General features: G+C 42.5%; 4 protein-coding genes across 5 annotated transcripts; 3 read left to right on the top strand and 1 right to left on the bottom strand.

The window, feature by feature from the left end:
* The first annotated feature begins 4,068 nt into the window (after window positions 1-4,068).
* LOC131673507 (muscle, skeletal receptor tyrosine protein kinase-like) lies at window positions 4,069-14,012 on the top strand. Of its 2 annotated transcripts, XM_058951538.1 has the most exons (10): window positions 4,069-4,462; window positions 8,058-8,228; window positions 10,756-10,977; window positions 11,071-11,159; window positions 11,339-11,479; window positions 11,720-11,882; window positions 11,948-12,228; window positions 12,340-12,513; window positions 12,578-12,736; window positions 12,828-14,012. In XM_058951538.1, the coding sequence occupies exons 1-10, from the start codon at window positions 4,282-4,284 to the stop codon at window positions 13,119-13,121; spliced, it is 1,875 nt and encodes a 624-aa protein (XP_058807521.1). In that variant the 5' UTR covers window positions 4,069-4,281; the 3' UTR covers window positions 13,122-14,012. The 2 variants fall into 2 exon arrangements, with proteins under 2 accessions (XP_058807521.1, XP_058807522.1); XM_058951539.1 differs by lacking the exon at window positions 10,756-10,977.
* Window positions 14,013-15,753: 1,741 nt separating this feature from the next.
* On the top strand, window positions 15,754-16,846 carry LOC131673511 (heat shock transcription factor, X-linked member 4-like). Its single transcript, XM_058951546.1, has 3 exons — window positions 15,754-16,266; window positions 16,488-16,602; window positions 16,680-16,846. Exons 1-3 carry the CDS (start codon window positions 15,754-15,756, stop codon window positions 16,844-16,846), a joined length of 795 nt encoding a protein of 264 aa, XP_058807529.1.
* A 466-nt stretch (window positions 16,847-17,312) lies between these two features.
* LOC131673510 (replication protein A 32 kDa subunit-like) lies at window positions 17,313-18,457 on the bottom strand. The gene is made up of 2 exons (XM_058951545.1): window positions 17,907-18,457; window positions 17,313-17,818 (listed from the first exon to the last, which is right to left on the bottom strand). The coding sequence occupies exons 1-2, from the start codon at window positions 18,142-18,144 to the stop codon at window positions 17,313-17,315; spliced, it is 744 nt and encodes a 247-aa protein (XP_058807528.1). The 5' UTR covers window positions 18,145-18,457.
* Window positions 18,458-19,069: 612 nt separating this feature from the next.
* Window positions 19,070-20,051, top strand: LOC131673506 (actin-related protein 2/3 complex subunit 5-A). Its single transcript, XM_058951537.1, has 3 exons — window positions 19,070-19,361; window positions 19,448-19,521; window positions 19,812-20,051. Exons 1-3 carry the CDS (start codon window positions 19,196-19,198, stop codon window positions 20,049-20,051), a joined length of 480 nt encoding a protein of 159 aa, XP_058807520.1. The 5' UTR covers window positions 19,070-19,195.
* Window positions 20,052-20,055: the final 4 nt, after the last annotated feature.

Here is a 20,055-nt window from a genome sequence, read left to right as displayed (position 1 = left end):
AGAAGGAAAAATAAATGCCGAATGTTCCCGCTGTGGGCCGCCGCGACCCTCGAGTTTTGTCCAAGTCAACAAAGCTTGGGTTCAGATTTTGATAGCATATTCCAGAGCTATATAGCTCGTGTTTGCCCAATTTGTAGTTTAGGTCCTTGCCTCTCTCCGCGTGCCACGGTAACCGAAGAAGATCCTTCCGTACGCAAGAATCTGTTTGGCCAAGGATTAACGAGCTTCCTCCTCCCAACCACTACTGGCACACATAGACGCACGAGGAGGTCATTTTCCTCTGCAGTTTGCCGACACACGAAGCCTTAATGTGCGCGCGAGCGGACGGCGTCTACAAACACACATATGCACGCACGCACACGCAACGCCACAAGGGGCTTCCTGCTTTATTATTCCAACACATCCCCTTCTTATGTACGTGTGTATGCAGTAGTTGTTCGCGGCAGAGACTTTGTTTCAAGGCGCCTTTTCTCCTCTGCCGAGCCGCAATAAGCTTGCGAGACTTTCTTGGCTTACAAGGATGCTGTTGCCGACTTGTACGTTTATGGCACTTGAATCTTAAATGGAGCATGAAAATAAATTTTACCGCGCGCCATGCCGCGCCACTTCGAAAGCTCGCGAGAAGCATAACAGTTTTCAGTTGCGTGCTTCCATGTATGCCTATTCGCTTAATTTCACATTCAATGCTCAACAAGTTATTTTTTTCATTTTTGAAATGTTTGACGTTAAGTGAATAATTTTGGATGATCGTGTCATGTTGGTACGACGGTTTATAGTGCATTAAAGAAACTCGCTATGCGCACATAAAGCTAAATGTTTTGATGTGTTCCAGAAAGTTCAATTTCTCAGCTCTCGACCTGAAATAGTCGCAACTTGGAACGAATGCCCAAGCTTTTTAAGCGGAATCAGTAGACGTCGAATAAGAGCTAACACGCGTTTGTTTCGTTGCCAAATGTTGCTTTTTTCAAAGAAGACAGAGAGTTTTAAATAATTTTGACACGTATCATCGACAGCTTTTCTCGAGAGAAGACCAAAAAATTCGTGCGCGGCGGCTGCCATGGTCAAAGCGCGCGCGACCAGTCAATCGGCAAACGAGGCCATCAACCGCGTGCAGCCCAAAATAAATCCACTCCAAAGACAAACAAAGCTCTCGCCCCACGTCCATACCTATATCTATGATGCATGCTCATACACAGTCATCGAACAAAAGCAATCGCTTGCATATTAATTTACACAGTTGATCATCTGTTTGCCAAACCACTTGATCGGCAAACGTTTTCTTAGAGCTATTCTTGTGCGTGGATACGGAGGACTTGAACACCAGGTGTGTGTGTGTGTGTGTGGGGGGGGGGGGGTCTCGCTGCACAAACACTCGTCGCGCGCGACTTTACTTTTTTTTCTCTCTTTCTCTCTCCACTTTCCAGAGAGCCGTCGCTTTTTGCTCGAGTCTCTACTCGACTTTTTGACGGCCTTGTCAGGGTTGTTGCGCAATTCGACGCGCGAAGGCTTTTAAATCTCTGTTTTTTCTTTTTCTTTCCGTTTTCCACGCCTTTCGATATACTTCTCTTATTTATAAACTCGTATGTAGACGAGACGCGACCCCTTTCGACTTTCCGCGATGCATCGTATGAAATTTTCCTTTTCTTCTTTCTTACTTTTTTTTCTTGAGATACGAGATTTCATTCCGGCTCGTCGCTAAAAAACAAGCGAAGCTCCGAAGTTTGTTTTTTTCTTTATGTCCAAATGTTGCTCGGATCGCCGCTCTCGGGGTGAAAAAACGCTAGCTTTTTCTAATTAACGAAATCTGTCGGCGTACTGAAACGAACAAGTGTCTTCCTCTCTTTCATTTTTTTTTTGTCAGGGGCCTTAGACGCGCAAGCGCAAAAAGACGAGCAGATAACAATATGTTAAGCATCGAAGCGCAATAACGGCGAGGATGACGCGCGCGCGCGCTGGTCGCAAGTTCAACGCTCGGCACAGAAAGATGCGGCGCGCACGAGTTCGGTTAATAACATTAGCAGCAGGAAACAAAAGAAAATTATCGTGGGTTTTTCGTTCGCCGCTCGCGGCGACAGCCAACGACACATGAAATGCGAAGTGGCGATAGGCAGAGAGAGAGAGAGAGAGAGAGAGCCTTATTATTCAACGGCATTCCGTATTCTTTTAATAAATTCGCTGAACTCTGACACTCTCTTTTACGCCAGCGTATCTCCGCGCGCGCGCCCCAATCATCATTATTTCTTTTCCATTTCTTCGAGTGCGCTCTCGGCGCTGACATTTTCTATGAATTCCAGAAAGCTCTTGCTTTCATTTAGCCATCGTCTTGTTTAACGTAGCGCTTTGGCTGCGCGTGGTCCACTCCGAGCCCTTGGCCGTGTTTCAAAAGTCACGCCACTCTATCGGAACTGTAAATTCTTACGATCGGCTTCTTATTACCTGATGATTCGACTATTTATAAAGTAAGTGCGCATTTCTGGTGTTTTCTTTTTCTCGTTGGCTGCTCATTTTATCGATCTCGCTTACAAAAGAAAGACAAGCGTGTAGACAATCTCGCCAATTATCAATATTTCATTTCCGATGATTCTGAACTGGCTATTGTTTATTAACAAACTGCCAAGTCTGCGTAATTAAATTATTTATTGACGGGCTACTTGCAAATAATGAAATGATGTTACTTGACGAAAAACTGCGAATCGCGCGACTTCTCGTGAATGAACTTCAAGTACAATGAGCGTTTGTACGTATAAACGCATTTTCGCTTCCTGAAAACGTAACAACTTCGTCCATTCAAACGCGCATCTTATAAACTCAACCTATAGTAAATTGTATAGTATTTCGATAAAAAAAGAAATTTTATCGCGAAATGAAAAGAAAAAATATTTTCAGACTCTCTCCCTCGCTCTTTCTCGTTCTCTCTTTGAATGAGTGTTGGTGTTCTTGCATTCGTTTCATTATTACGCTTGGCATAATTTATAGAGAGTTGTATTGAGAACTGTTAAAGTCTGTTAGCAATTTTATTGCTAACAGACTGTAACAGTTCAAGTATTTTCCAGCCGTCGGTCGACACAGCCGATTTAATAAGTGCAACATGAACAAAAGGCAGCATAAGACGTGAAAACGAAATCCGCCAAATGAAAACACGTTGCATAAGATTCGCTCTAATCATATCGCACAATTAAGCGGCTCAAAAAAATGCCGTCACGTACGTCGCTGACATATTTTTTATCTATGGTATATCTTCGCTTCGTACGCGCCAACGATTTTCGATGGGACAAAAAAATCGAAGAAGAAAAGAGGAGAAGCGCAACAATCGTAGCAGCGCAGGGTAGCACGCGTCTCTGCACTTGATAGAGTGGCGTTTAACCGTCAACTTTTCGAGGAGCCACACGCACCCACTAGCTTTCCGCATCTCTCTCCCTCTCTCTCTCTCTCTTTATTTGAAAGCTTGTACGACTCTTTTAAATATGAGAACACCCACGCGAAAATCAACAAAAGTTAGGGGGAGCAATTCGATATGCTTCCGCCCTTTTTTCTCTCTTTCTTTGACAGTTCGATTCCCTTTACAATAACGATGTCTCAATTAACAATTCTCACTTTTAAGCTAGTAACGCTAAATTTATGCAAAACTGGAAACAGTATAAACGTAAATTGTATGTGCATTCGAATATGCAGAAATGTTGATTGTTGACAAACAAACAATTGGACTTTTCGGGAGATTCGAAAGTCCATAGATTGAGCAATCTACCGATAAACGAATCTGAGAAATCAGAAAAAGAGTAGAAAGGAAGAGTGGGGGGCAAGGAGAGAAAGAGCCAAAGATGAAAGAAGGGCCTGAAGCCTCACGGAGCAGATAGATAGCGCGATAAGGCGAAAGAGAGCGAGAAGGAGCCTCGGGGGAGATATGTGCGTTGCGTTGCACACCGAAGCCGGGCGGCGGGCAAACGCCAAGAGAAGGAGATCTCAGAGCGAGAGAGAGAGAGAGAGAGAGAGAGAAGGCGGTCTCTCTCTCAAGACGGCCGCAGCCGCGAGGGAGTTGACTTTGGTACGTCTGTCGGAGCAGAGGCCGCCGAGTGTGCGTGTGGACCAAAACAGAGAGAGAGAGAGAGAGAGAGCACAGTGAGAGATCTCCCGCGGTGAATAAAAATCAGCAAGAGCAAGTGCCAATAAGTGCCTGTGCCGTATTTAACGCCAGGGTGGTAATTCGCGCGAGTGGCGGGCCTGTTTTTCCTTTTTCATTTTGTTTCGCGCGCAAATGCAACACCGCGGCGACGTGACTTGTGCATGAGAGCGAGAGCAAGAACCAACGAGATACGGACCAGCCGAGCGAATTGCCATAATCGAGGCGATGAGCCGCGTATGACGGGCGACGTCCCTCGCCGGCGTTTCCGCAAGATGGACTGGCGATCCGCGCAACGACAACCCAAACGCCGAGAACTCAGCTCCACCGAGACGCATTCGTCAGGTATGTATTTCGATTGCGTAGACTCGAAGCTTTCTCTCGGAAAACGAAGATAGCGGAGGCTATCTCGTCGCGCTATTCTCTGACTCATGAAACTTGCGTATACTATATATTGTTTCGCGTTCGTTTGTCTCGCGCGGCCCAATCGTTTCGCCGCTTTTTCCCCGTGCCGCGTTTCGTAATTCTTTCTGTCTACCCTCAGCTGCTACGATAAATCGTTAGCCCTTTTTTCGCTGGATAAGCACACACGAGAGAGTGAGATCGATAGTCTATGCCCGCAATCTAAGCGCGAAAAGATATATGTTTACAGCGAACGTATGTTGGCATCTCGGTATTCATTATACACACGAGCACAAACAGATAAATTCGTTCTCTAAACAATCAGATCGACGAATAAGACCAGATAATCTCTGGCTGGGGATTATTGAGTAAGCTGCAGCGAATAATTAATCATATGGCCGCTCCGCGCAAGCGGTAAAAGGTATGTTGGTCGCGCGAAACAGTAATCACGGCCGGATCGACCATTTGTTTAAATACGCGCTTGTAAAAGTCATGTGTCTTTTTTCATAACTATGCAGATTAATCTTGCGCGCACGTGATTAGATTCTTGCCTGGAAAACCAAGGAAATCCAAATAGAGTAGATGTTTTCTCTTGCAGTACATTATCTTATCTCATTACTCTCTGGTAGCGAGTAAATACGTATCGCCCAACTAACGGACATTTTCAGAATTGACGAGGACGTCGAAGCGTAAAAACAGGAGAAAAGAAAAACGAAAAAAGAAAAACGAAAAAAGAAAAAAGATCCTGAGCTCTCTGTTAGAAGCGCGAGCGATCTGGTTTTCCATTTGGCGAGAAATTGGCGTTATACTACACGATGATCGTGCGCAAAAACACGCCATTATTCGTGAAATGAACGCGAGAAACCAATTTACTCTGACGCAGTTTGCTCACTCTCTAGCTCGGTTTACAACTGGATTTATTACACCTTTTCTTTTACACGGCAGACACTAGAAATCGTTTTTGTTTTCGGCTAAATATACTCGGAAAGTACCTTCGACGTATTCGCGCGCGGGACAACGACATCATCGGCTAGACGTCACTCGGTTAATAGTCCCGATAACGCCAATTTCCAAACTATTCACCAACTAAATCGCCAATTTGAACGAGCGCGTTTTCGTGATTCTAACGATGCATAGGAGCGCACGCGCTATACTTTCACCGCGAGTGATTCACGTAGACCGTGGTATTGTATGCAAACGATGATGGATTCGGTAAATGTATCGAACGGTAAACGAGAGGAGAAACAGCGTCCGTATCGAATAGTCCGCGGCGCGGTGCGTCTCGGTTCTTGCACCTCCCGCGCGCGCGAGTTATTGCCGTTCATTTGTCGTGCCTGGATACTCCGCGAGCGAGCTCGAATCGCAAACGAACGATCTTAGCGCGCTGCTCGATAGCCGGCCTTTCGCTTTCTAGACTGAAATTCGCGATATCCCCTCCGCCCGTGCACGCGGGGACGGGCTGGTGAAAATTTCTGCGGCCGATCGCTCGCCAACTTTTTGCGTACGAGGCGTCGCTCGGCAAAGCAAATCTTGCCGCGTGCATCGCGATAATGCGATATTCCGGAAGCGCGAGCCTACTTATGCGCCCGCTCGCCCACCCGTCAAACTCTCGGCCGCGCGCGTATACAGAACGAAACGCGCCCATGCGATCACGCCGTGCGGTTACATGCCCGCGATAGACGGACTGTTCAAAATGCAGTAGCAACATCCTAATACCGAGCATTATACTGCGATCCGCTCTCGCTCCTAATCTCCTCCCTCCCCATCTCTCTCTCTCTCTCTCTCTCTCTCTGTCTGCTTAGATTTATCGCACGCCTATTATCGCTCGCCTGTCTTTCCTCTATCTAGCTCGTTCGTCGTCCATTTGATTCTTCATGCAGCGACTTGTCTATGCCGTATAGAATTTCAGGATTACCGTCTGATGGATCCTCGAAAGAACTAACGTTACCTTGACTTTGCCTGATTATGCGACAAATAACATTTCCACAGCAAAAGGCTTTTTACGAGAGAGGAGAACGATTCCTCGACGTACACGCAATAGAGAAAAAATAGATCGCAATTTATAGTCAGAGAGCTGATAATCTAGTCAAGTTCAAGTGCTTGAAAGGATTCACCTCTGTTAAATGAGAGATACGTACTAATTTTAGTCGTTACGTGATGTGATAAAGAAAAAAAAGTGGATCGCAAAGTCAGCAAGAAACGTTGACCGATGAGAAGCAGAAAATCGTTAGAGGCGAACGATGGATATCTACGCGGAACGTCGGAAAACAGACTGTCACGTTGGCGGATGAACAAACGGTACGGCCAAGCTGTTTATCCATCGGGTCTACATATCCTTGCGTAATGATCTAGGCAAGGACTAATGCCGGGAGAGAAGGAGAAAGAAAGAAAACACCAAGAGAATCGGCAATCTTATCCGATCTAGCGGTCGCTCGCGAATCTGCTGATTTATAAAGGCAAGCCTAGAGCGAGATAGGCACACAGTGGCTAGCATTGTCTACGCTGAAGATATCGCAGCGAGCGCGCGCATTTCGCATTAATAGAGGCCACATGCGTGTACGCGGAGCCCTCGCGCCAACGACGCGCCGCCTATACGTATATCAGGTACGCGCAGTGGTATAGGCTCAATTAGGCGCAGACGACATACGCGCGCGGTAGCAGCAGCAGCAGCAAAAGGCGCATTCCGCTCCGCCAATGCTTTACGAGCTTTAGATAACGGACGTGTAGGCATGCGCGACTCTGACGCCCGTTACGTGCCGCACGAAAAGCCAACGCTCCGCGTCGACGCCTAAATCATTCATCGACGTTATGATGTAAGCCTGATTACGATAAGAAACGATCTGAGTTCGCTTATTGATGGACTTCCGCCGCAGTGTGTATTCAAGAGGTGCTTTATCCTATGGCAGCTCCAATCATTTCTTAATGAATGCCGTGACTTATGCCATAGCGACCTTTCAACGGATCCCTGCGTCGATCACTTTTCCATATCCAGCTTAGCCAATTTGACGATGCACCCCGCTTCTTTCCGTCCTCGTCGACAATACGCCCACCGATTGTTGCGCGCGCGCATACCAATATTCGAATATTCACTGGTGCTCGACGGATAATACTTTACAGATGAATCTTTCTTGAGCGCGCTTGTTTGTTTTCAAACTGACTAAACGATATCTTATCGTAAGGTCAGACTTTAACGATCGAGATTACGATAATGTTAAAGGAAAAGAAAATTCGTGATGACTTAAGCTGTCTCGTGTAGCGATCGGACGGCTGGAATAATGTTTTTCGACGAATCATCTAAATATTTATTACGTATGTTGTAGGTAGTTGATTATAGACTTTTCAAACTTTCTTAACTCGAAGAACTCCCCCCCCCCCCCCCCATCACCACACACACACAGATAACAATGAAAAACATGTAATACTTTCGGCGAGCGATATCCGAATCACCGGCGCTTTCCCCTCCAATTGCATTCCTCCTTCGAAAGTTTGCGTGCGAGATTGCGCGGAAAATTCAAATTCTGGCCAACTTTGATTACAGAGCAGCAGACAATGGCTCAGCCGTTGGCCGAGATCTTTGATTGTGCTAGTCGAGTGCACATATGCGGCACAGAAGCCGCCTGCGAGATAAAGGGCACGATCTCGCACTGCGTCTGCCCTCACGATAAATCACCGCCGACAGCCGATCTCAAATGTCCTATTCGAGCTACTGGTAATTATTTGATAACTTTCTCTTCGCGTGTTCATTAATTTCAGCCGAGGCGGCAAGTTACGAGTTGATAAACATTGCAAACACAAGCATTCGAGCCAAAAGTCGACTGGTTTCTCGCCGAAGAACATTCATCGTGAATTCGTTATCCACAATCATCTCAAAATTGATTGGCCATCATTTTCGGTATCGACTCCAAAAATATAAGAAAGCATCGCGGATAATGAGGCCCTGCGAAAGGCGAGCGGCGTTTAACAGCTGCATAGCGAGGCCCGGCACGTGATCATCGTAATCATCATCATCATAATGACGAAAGCGGAGAGGTTCGAGCGGCAGTAATGTACAGCGAAAGCCGTTGTCGGGGCTCGCTGACCGGCACCGACTACGGCTGACCCTCGCAAATGAATGACTCCTCTGTCGGCCCGATATTATGCGTAGATGATGCAGAGAGCCTTATTTTCTGTTTTTGTTGGCCTTCCATTGACGCGCCACGCCACGGCCCGCAGCGCCGAATCACCGACGTGCATTCTTTCGGACAGTCGTAGCGATCGCGCGCGTGCACATAGGCGCGTTGAATCCAAGCCCAATTGCCTCCAGTGCAGTTCAGGTTACCTAGAGCTCGCGAGCCATTTGCATAACGGCATTTGCATACAATGCGCAACAGTCATTTCCCAATGCAACTTCAACAGGAGCGCCACGTGTGAGAATTGCCACCCTCGCTCGTTCGCTCGTTCGCTCGCTACGTAACATTGTGCGCTTACGCGAGAGAGATATTTAATGCCCGTATTATTGCAAACGCAATCCTTGAAACTGTCCGAGCAGTGCAGATCTCTCGGAATCTGGTCGAATTACCATTCTGTGATTGGAAAATTGAGTTATGCCTATTCGTACGCGTAGCTTTTTCATTTGGAGTGCCGTCGTAAAGTGATTGATCGTAATACAAACAGCAGGCAGCGGCAAACGAAAATCAAAACGCAATAACGCCGCGCGTCAGGAGCATCGGCCGTGGACGGCACGGCATCCCATTGTCCGCCGAAAAGGGGATAAAAAAACAAAGGAGCAAAACGCTCGACGCGATACATCTGCGCCAGCGCGTAAAAGTCCAGTAAAATTAATTAGCGATGTTTGCGGCGTGGCCAGCGTCGGCGATACAGCCAGCGGCGTGTAATCAGCTGCGGGCGCGTAATAGAAGGAACTTTACTCGCCGTCGTCGGCTCAGATAGCAGCCGCGCCTGAAGCGTGTGCAGCGACGAGGGAGAGAACTATCAGCCGGCGGGCGCGTGATTTGGTAATCGCGCTCTCGGACCTTTCGAGAGATCGTCAACGTCGCTCTCCGCGCCGATTAGCCGCTCTCATCCCTGCGCGCGCGAATACGCCGGAGTGCGCGGTCCGCCGAAAGGAACGAGCTCGTCGATATCGCGAGGACGCCGATGTTGTATAGCTACCTTTTTGCGCTCGCGCGTCGACGGACTGTTGTCTCTGTGGCCTTGGCAATAATCATTTCCTTTTAGCGGAGAAACGAGGGTAATGGTCGTGCTACTCGGCGCAACAGTCGATATTGCAATGACAATTTAATGCCCTTCTGATGGAAAAGTTAGATAGCGCGAGCGCGTGCTCTTTCGTTTGCCGCTTCACTTGCACCTCCTACGTTCTTTGCCTCGTCGTTAGATCTTTTTAATCGTTTCAATATTTTCACGTACGCGACTATACTCACAAAACATGTTTATTGGAGATTATGCAGGCTGCGCTCAATAATGCTATTCTAAACTACTTTGACCTCGCATCGAAGAAAGCACGAGCTCGATAGAAAGATCGACTTATTGTTCGATATTTGCCAAGCAAATGAGAACGAAATCGAGCCCTTCCAAATGGTGTAGTGCGAATATCAAAACTGAATAAAGCTACTGAAATAAAAAGAAAGAAAATAAATCGCTTATAGACTCGTGCGTTGCTCCGATTTCAAGCGTACGGAAACATCGCTTGAAAGTAAGCGAAGACGAGAAGGAGCTTGCACTTAACTGCAGGCACTTTTCGGCTGACTGAGCGCTGCTGCGGCTGAGTGTTTGCCCACGTGGACAAAAATAACAATCGTCGCGATCGGGACCAAATAAACCGTATGGATTTTTGAAATTCATATTACTACAAATATCCCCTCTCTCTCTCTCTCTCTGTCTCTCTCTCTCGCGCGCGCGCTCCCCCGAGTGAGCCTTTGTAAACAAGGCCAAGAGATTGTTTGAGAGCTTTGTTTGACGGCTTCTTCTTCCACTTCTTCTTCATCTTTCTCCCTCCGATGGCTGAATTTCCTCCTAAGCGCCTATTATTGCACCACCGAAATAGATCATATACGCCAGTTTAATATTAGAGACGCGCGTACGCTGGTGACGCCTACGAAACGTACAATCGTCCTATTTCTCGTTTGTAAATAAATAATGTTGCTTTGCAATCTTCGCATTCTGGCTGTCGCAGTCTCAATGAGACAAAGTGTAGAGCAACCTTAGCGGCAGTCGACGAACGATATTGACATTTTCAGCGCACACAATGACAAACAGGCCGGCGCAGTCGTCGGACGACTCGTCGCAGGAGCAAGCGACCGAGGATATACCTGCGACCGTGGAAATTCTGAACTGCCTGGGTCGGGCACACATATGCGGCACAGAAGCCGCATGCGAGAAGAAAGGCTCGACTTCGCACTGCGTCTGTCCGCACGACAAATCCCCGCCCACCACCGATCTCAAGTGTCCGCGCGTCACCGGTAATTCTATTGAGCCGTGATTCTACCGAGCTGGAAATTGAGACGTGGACGACAATCCGCGTAAACGGCTTTCTTTCTTTTTCGATTTTTCAGTTCCTTTAACGCCGAATCCAATACCCAACATCATACTGCAGAGCAGTAACGTGACGAATACCACGACGATTCTTCCCGAGCCGGCACAGGTAAGCCAGACAAATCGCTCTTAGCGTATTCATTGACAGCTAACGATAATTGCACCCCTGTCTAACTTTACATGCTGCGATTTCAAGCGAAAATGGTAAATGTTGGAGCGGCCGAGCGCACTCGCGATGCGAGAATGAGAGACACGAGTTCTAAAAAATCTTTCCCACGATGCCCGTAGGTAGAGCGCATGGCGCCAAGGATACCGGAGGTGACTGGCGTCGCGCTGGGCTGCCTGCTAGTCCTGGCATTGGTCATCGGTTCGATATACTACTGCAAACGTCGCAGTGCCGATGCAAAGTCCAAACGTCGCGATCTCGAAGTAAGTGGCAGCTCCCTCGCTCTCTCCCGGCAGATATGTATCCCCTCGCTCTCGTTGAAAACAACTCGCTCTGTGGAATCAATCACGCCGCTTGAATTCCTGACGATTGATTAAATAAATGATGACACTTGGTACGCGCGTCCCATTGTGATGTTTACGCTGCGCAGTGCCCTTATCAAAGCGACAAAGCAAAGCGTTCCGATGGCGCAATGACTGAGCGTTATTGTTTCACGCGGGCAGGCGTCGCCGATGAACTTGAAGACGAGCCTGCTGCTGGCGAACAAATACACGCCCAACCCTCAGTACTTCAGCTACGCCTCGCCGGAAGTGCCAATCTTGCTCAGGGACTCGCTCACTTTCCTGCGAGACATCGGCGAGGGCTGCTTCGGCAAAGTGTTCAAAGGTACGCCGGGCGCGCGCCGCCCAAGCCGACAGCGCCATCGTTCATTTCGATTCGAAACGACGCAGGTGAACTCGTGCTCGAGGACAGTAAGGAGGTCGTGGCGATCAAGGTGCTCAAGGACAGCGCGAGCCGCGAAGCCGAGGAGGACTTTATGCGCGAAGTGGACATCATGTCGAGCTTCAGGCACGAGAACATATTGTCGCTCGTAGGGGTGGTGCTGCGCGACACCAGTAACGGGCCCTGGATGGTCTTCGAGTACATGCCTTACGGCGACCTGGCCGAGGTTCTGCGCGCCAACTCGCCCACGCTGAGGGCGCCCACTCCTGGATTACAGCCTCTGAGCAAAGTACGATTATCCGGACAAAGATCAACATTGACGTTTGCACGTACGCGCAAACGTATGGGCCCCTGTTCTCGCGTCCGTTTGTCTTTAAATGGCTTTTCGCGTTTCATGCAGGACTCCCTTCACTGGATAACGACGCAGATAGCGGCGGGAATGGCGTACCTCGCCGCACAAAGATTCGTTCATCGAGATCTCGCCTGCAGAAATTGCCTGGTTGGTTCCGGCCTCGTCGTCAAAATCGCCGATTTCGGCATGTCGCGCGACGTCTATACCTGTGATTATTACAAGGTAATTTTCAACGACAACGTTGCCTCGATGCTTACTAATCAGCTGTCGACGCAATTCCACGTAGATTGGAGGCTCCAGACTGTTGCCGGTTCGCTGGATGTCGCCCGAAAGTGTCGTATACGGAAGATTTACGTTGGAGAGCGACGTGTGGAGTTTCGGAGTGGTTTTATGGGAAGTTTACTCGTTTGGAAAGCAACCGTATTACGGGCATAACAACGACGAGGTACAACTTCGCCTCACCTTTGTCTGATTTTTAATCCACACAAACGAACACGATCGGTCAATGAAAAAGTAACGGTTAATATTATTGGCAGGTAATGAAACTCATTCTGCAAGGCATCATGCTAATACCGCCAGAAGACTGTCCAGCGTACGTGTGCCAGTTGATGCGCGACTGTTGGAAAACGGAGCCACGCGACCGAATTCGTTTCGCTGAAATCGTCGAGCGTCTGGAAAAGGCTCAAGATAAGCCCAGCCAGCTGAGCTCACTGCCAAGGCCACCTCAAGGCCCGGTCACCATTCGCGCTCCAGATGTCCTCGATCCCGACGGTTATTTGTTGCCGTCGCCAGCCACGCTTCGCGAGTACTTCCAACCCATCCCCACCTGAATTTCCGTGCTTCGATTTATCCATACTTTTTATGAACGCCTGGATAATCGAACGTTAGAAACTAAAGTGATTAAACAACAATTAGAGCTTGCTGTTGCCTCAAGAGATGATGGCAAGTTGAAAGCAATATAAAGTATCTTAGATATAATGTAGATAACATGTCCGAGTCACGCCATTACCTAAATAATATACTCGTTTGTAATTACTAAGCTAAATACTGAACTGAATGTACCTATACATAGCGTAGACGTTAGAATTAATCAATACATTTTCGATTTTTTTTCAATAATATGGAAATTAAGCATTACTTTATAAGGAATGACGATCAAATTAATGTACTGAAATATATCGACTGCGAAAATAAAGTATTAAGTTATACTTTAGAATGCAATACACAAAAAGGCATAAATATTAGATTTATATAGCGAAAGGCACATACATTATGTTCTACTATATCTGCTATACCGTGTGTACATAGCCCCTCTACGGTGATCATGTTTCATAAGTCGTTTTGTAAAAATTAAGTTACTTCAATCATAGATAGCATCGTAATTTTCGTGAACACTGGATCAGTGTAAATTATAATAATATTATAATAATAAGAATTATATGTAAGTATATATAGATTAGATTGAAATTTCAAAGAACGAATATCTATATGATTTTTATTTATAAATGTATACTTCAAATTTAAGATGTAGTACTAGATTCAAAAATTGTAAATACAATATTTTATGTGTTTTTTAAAGCACCGCGAGTATAAAGTTATCTATAGTCTTTATAAGCAGCAGCTACAAATTATATTTGTACAAACCGATCGAGTAATACGTAGATTTTAGAAAATTTATCTGGATTTGTAAAAAGCTATATTTATGCTAATACTTCTATATACAGTGGGTCATGCATAAAATTTTTTATATTAACGAACGAGTCGTCTTCATTTACTACCTACTTTACCGGAATGAAATAAAACTAGATAATATTATTTACAGATTTTGATTGAAAATTGTTTAAACTACATGGGCAATAGCCACCTTTAGAGGTATTTCTGAAATACAAAAGCAGTATATGACCAATTATTTAACTATAATTTCAGCTCGTGTTATAAATTATTCTTTTGTAAATACAGTCTTTCTGTTGCACTTCCTTCAGTATTACTTGACTCGAGGTCCAATAAGATAAATAAATAAAAAAACACGCGTTTCAATTTATCAAAAGATGAGCAACTCTATAACTTATGTTTATCGTCTAAATAAATTATTCTGAATCATTCGATTCTTTCAACATTAATTTTCTTTCATTACGAATCTTTGATGCTTCTTTTTCTGCCGAGTTATTAATTCCAATAAAGGCTTGTTCTAAAGGATATTTTGCTGTTGCTGTGAAATTGTACTCGCTCAAGAAAAACAATGCCTACTCTAGCATTTATTTATTTTGCGGAAATGATTTTACATTTACAGTAGGATCGACCATCAAAGTACATGCATATCGATGTTAATAACTGTAATCATCACTCTTCCCATCTTCGGTGGATAACAAAAACTTAGTCCTCTAAAAAAATTATTAACATGTAACGCGTGATTACGTAGAAGACCTCAAACTGAGCCAATTGACTTTACAGCTGAAACCCGCTCCCAAACTTCGTTGCCATTCGTACCCTAGATATTTTTCACATGGTCGTTCGATATTTTCATTATCCTCACCGATCTCGCATCAATTAAGAGTACATACTTTTATAAACAATTTCTACATGAACATATCAAGATTCCGTGAAATGTTACGACTTAACAAAATTTTAGAAAGTGCCGCGAGACATTTTTTTTGTATCCAAATCATAATACATAAATCTTATATTATTTTATACGAACGAATAAAATCTAATCGTAATTAAAGTTGTATCGTCTCTACGCAATATCAACCAACGAGTATTTAATTTTGTAATATATTATTTAATAAGAATGCACGATGATAAGTTGTTAGTCCAGATAGATATAAGTTCATTAACAAAAAGTTTGAATCTGAAATGAAGTATTAAATTGTATAATCTTATATTAAAGTACAATACTTAAAAATTCATTGACAGTAGAGTTGTGAAAAGAAATTTATTATTATTCATTTGTTTATGAACTGTCGCTGAAAATTATATTCGTAAAGTGATTGTGTAATGGGTATACATAATTTTCAAATCATTTTTGTGGTTTTCTGAAAATGTATGACAATATTTTTATCTGTAATTTTATTAATTTACTGCTCTTTTATTTACTTTATTTATAATCAATACACTAATATACTCATAAATTTTTCAAGAACACTCAAATATCATATTACATTTGATAAATAATTTCAATCTGTTACTAAAATGCGTAGAGAAGAAAATTCAATTCCACCGGATAGAATTTAAATGAAAATCTATTAAAGATCTTTAAACAATAGAAGGTTTTTAAAAATGCACCTTGCTGGACGCAAATAAGCCGATGCAAGTCACGACGATCTGACATTCGAAGAAAAAGAACAGTCGATGTTCGTCTGTTTAAAAGCCTAGATAACTGAACCCATTCGAGTCATTTGTTCGAATCGGCCGACCACGACGTTAACAACATCAGTGAAAAAGTCAGCTGGCCAGGTGCATAGAATGGAAGAACAGAGCTTTACTTCAGAATATCGCCAGGCGATGCTTAACGAGGACTGCACGATTCCGTCGCTACGTTTCCCTCAGAAGCTCTGGCGTATCGTCAACGAATGCAAGTCAGGGGCAATCAAATGGGGTATCAACGGCATCAGCATCCTTATCAATTACACGCTCTTCGGCCAGGAGTATCTGCAACCTGACAATTCCATCTTCAAAACCACCAACATCGCGAGCTTCATTCGCCAGCTCAATCTTTACGGATTCCGCAAGGTCAGTTTACACAGCCGCGAGTTAGTCAATACTGACAATCACGATCTGCACGAGTTCTTGCACGAACATTTCCGCGCGGGCCGGCTCGATTTACTCTCGAGAGTCTGCAGGAAGACCGGAGTTAAGAAAAGTCTGATGCGCATGAAACCAATCACCGATCTACAGCCGCGTAATTCGGAAGCAAACTACCGCCTTTTATGCCGGGCGAATGGCCTACATGGCATGACTAAGCTGCAGAAGTGTCAGGTAACGTAACAACTATCTTTGTTATGGGATGGGGTTTGTTTTGACATTGAGTCTAAACTGAATTCATGTAGATCAAATTTTTAGATTTCTGTGAATGTTAATATATTGTGACATATTAATTATTGCATACCATTTGATCATTTTCAAATATATGCAAGCTAACAAATTAATTAATATTTGACATTTATTTGTTTTTTAAATATATTTAAAATATATTACAGATTGCACTTTCGAAAGCTTTAGAGCAAGCGACAAAACAGTATCATAGAGAAAAGCTTTGGTTACAATTAGCAGAAGATAATATTTGTAAAAATACTTGTGAATCCCACTGCCAAAGTATGTAAAGACATTGTTTGAAAGAACTTATTAAAAAATTGAATGAATAATAAATAGACTATTTGACAATTTCACAGTAGAGGCACTTGAACCAAACCATATTCAGATAATTTTTCAAGATATATATGGCAAACAGGAAGTTAAAAATTTGCCTATTATCAACATCCCAAGCTTTGAGAGTGTTGAGTCTGAAGAAAAAATTAAAATTGAAGATCTTGTTACTTTTCGTTCTGAAGATATTTGAGTAACTATTTTATTATTATATAGTTAACATATTTTTTGTTTTAATATTTTTTAACTATATTAAATTAATTAATCAAAATTACTTATGATTGCTAGTCTTAAAGTATATTATTAATTTTTTCTGTTTCAATGATAGATTTAGATAAAATGTTAAAAGCAAAAATGTATTTATTCTTATTAACTTATCACTTCAACAAGATGAATAATTTAAGCGTTAATCAATTGCTAGCAAATATAATTTGTACATCTCTAGGATCAAGGAAATTATCAAAAATAATTAAAGACAATTCTTTCACTAAAATTATTTTTTAATTTATAGTTGTAACATTGTCATTTAAGTCATATAAAACCATTTATAAATATAATTTTTTCAACACATATTTGTTAACTAAACAAAAATCTTTTAATTATTTTTATATTGTTATAATAAAAATATCATTACTTTAAAAGATGTATCTTTTCAATCGTCAGAGCTTTTTAAAATAATCGTCAGTTTTAGTTGTATAAACATGACCTTCTGATGACAGAAATTCTAAAATTGCATCAACTTTAGGTGCTAAATATAAAGGTACTTGACACTTGATTGCAGACCTTTCTGCTCCATCTTCTGGATGACCACGAGTAATGATATCCATAACAAGATTTTGTTCATAAGTCAAATTACTGCAATCATTATCATCATTAGAGGGTGGAGCAAAAATTGATGGATTGTTGTTTTTAATTGAAGTATTGTTTGCTGAATGATTTTGGCTTGCTTGAATTGACAAATTTTCTGCTTCTAAACAAATAAATGTTACTTCCATCAAATGGGCACACAACTCATTCAAGTGATCCATGGGTTGAATCTTTGCAACCAGTATAAAATTTTCATAATTTTGTTTTCTCATACTTCCATAAACCCTAGCATATGAATTAATTTTTACAGGACATTCATAAATTTCATTACATAACCACTGGACACCCTTTAAAGATCCTAAAATTTTGTGTGTATATATATATATATATATATAAATAATAATTTGAAAAAAATATGCTATTTTGTTACATAAATAAATTTTTACCGGTTTCATCACGAAATTTGAAGTTTACTCTTGTATTGACAACATCTACATCTTCAACAATAGCTAAAAATGTAATAATCCTAGTTGGCATACCCCATATCTTCAATCCTTCACCATAACGATGTAAGTGTGCAAGCATCACAGGTACACAATTTTCGACTGATTTCCAGTTTAATAAAGTATCGTCATGTCCCGTTTCCCAGTTTTGAATAGTTGTGTTACTATCATTGTTCCACATTCTCAACTATAAAGTCAAGTTAAATCATTCAAGCTATCGTTCGAATATCGTATGAATCTGGCGTGTAACGATGCAAGGTGCAAGTAGAAAATTAGACAAACAAAAGACACTTTACAATACGACGGTATCTGGGACGTCAGACGAAAATCAGTCAACTTGATGCGTTTCGTTTCGTTTTAATGACTGTGGGTACCTGAGGACTCCGATGCGCCACGTCAACTTGATGCATACGTGCAGTCCATAGAGTTATTCCAATCTGATATTCAAATTTTCATTATCTGAAATTTATCACATAATATACTTCTTGGCAACCTTATATGGCTAAATACTAATTTTGCTGCAAAAGTACTTGTAACACTAACAAGATAAAAACAAGAAACTTCATAATTCAAAAACGTATTTGAACAAATTAAGTTTATATATATACACTATCTGGAGATTAATTTGCAATCCGCAACGTTCAAAATCCGTATTATTTTCGACGATTGAGCTTCAAGAGTATCAAATGGATTTTCTCTACTTCGTTGCGGAACACAACTTGCCAAAACAATAGCCCTAGGCACGTTTGATACCATCGATGTTCAATTATCAAAAATAATTTGGATTTTGACATTTGAATTTAACAGGTTACAGATTAATGTCCGGGCAAAGTTCAAAACAAAATGCAAAGGCCTTGATTCATGTTAGTGCGTGACGCTTAAAGCTTGAACGTTACATTGTTGCACATTGTGACGGTAGCACGTCACTACCATTTTTATCCCGACTGGTTGACTCTTATATCTCGGCAGAGTACTATACGCACATACCTTTTCTCGATCGGTAAAAATGAGCTCTAATAAACGATTGTTGGTATATCTGTAGGTGCATGCATACGTGCACATATAATAATATATTATGATCAGATGATCAGATCGACTCTTGTTCCTGTATATGGGAGGGCGTACATGTATACACATTTGGATTCTGATTACATGTGTACGTAGCATTCTCGGCGTCAGAATCGAATGTGAATGCAGCACTGCGCAGCGTTGAAACGTCAAGTCAAGAGAAAATGTCGAAGTCCGACGATAGGAAAATCAAAGACACGTCAGGCACAGCCTTTCGTAAAATTGATGTCGACCAGTATAACGAGAATAATTTTAAAGAGGAAGATCCCGACCAAGGAGTCACCGGACCTACTGGACCAGACGAGAATGAGATACTCTCACTCCTTAGCCAATATCCTTTATAACTACTAATTTTTATTTAACACATTTACATTTTACAGCTTTTAGCAATTGTAACTTTCCTTAATTATTCTATAAGGGTAAACATGCTGAAGCTTTAATTTCCGTTCTAAAATCAGCTCCCCTAGGGTGTAAAAACCAGCAAGTTAAGGTAACCTTTTAAAACAAATTATTTCTTTCTTGTGTTATGAGTCATATTTATTTCAATTATTACTTTAATAGTCTTATTACTTCAAGTTTTAATCATGTCAAATGATTGATCAAAGTACATAGTACCTAATATTTGAATTGATTCAATTTTGTAACATTTATATTATTAATATACTCAAGTAGTGTATTTTGGGTAACGGAGTGCCAAATTAAAAAAGTTATTGAAGTAAAGATCAAAGAAACTTTTTACTAGCTGAATTGTTCTAATGAATTATAATATATTTATTGCAGGACAATGCTCGAAACTTGACTCAAAAAGTACTACTAAGTATAAAAACAAATCAAATGGATGATTGCATAGCTCAACTGGATCGTGATCTGCAGGATAATCTGATGAAATACATATACCGTGGTTTTGAAATACCAAATGAAGGTAGCAGTGGACATTTATTGGTGTGGCATGAAAAACTATATAATGTTAGTGGAGTGGGCAGTATTGTTAGAGTACTTGCCGATAGTAAAAGAGCTTGAACAT

This window comes from Phymastichus coffea, unplaced genomic scaffold (genome assembly GCF_024137745.1).
Source record: "Phymastichus coffea isolate CEN01 unplaced genomic scaffold, Cenicafe_Pcof_1.1 PCOF00181, whole genome shotgun sequence".
Lineage (NCBI taxonomy): Eukaryota > Metazoa > Arthropoda > Insecta > Hymenoptera > Eulophidae > Phymastichus > Phymastichus coffea.
The sequence above is the reverse complement of the archived record's forward strand: the minus strand, read 5'-3'. Positions and strand labels throughout refer to the sequence as shown.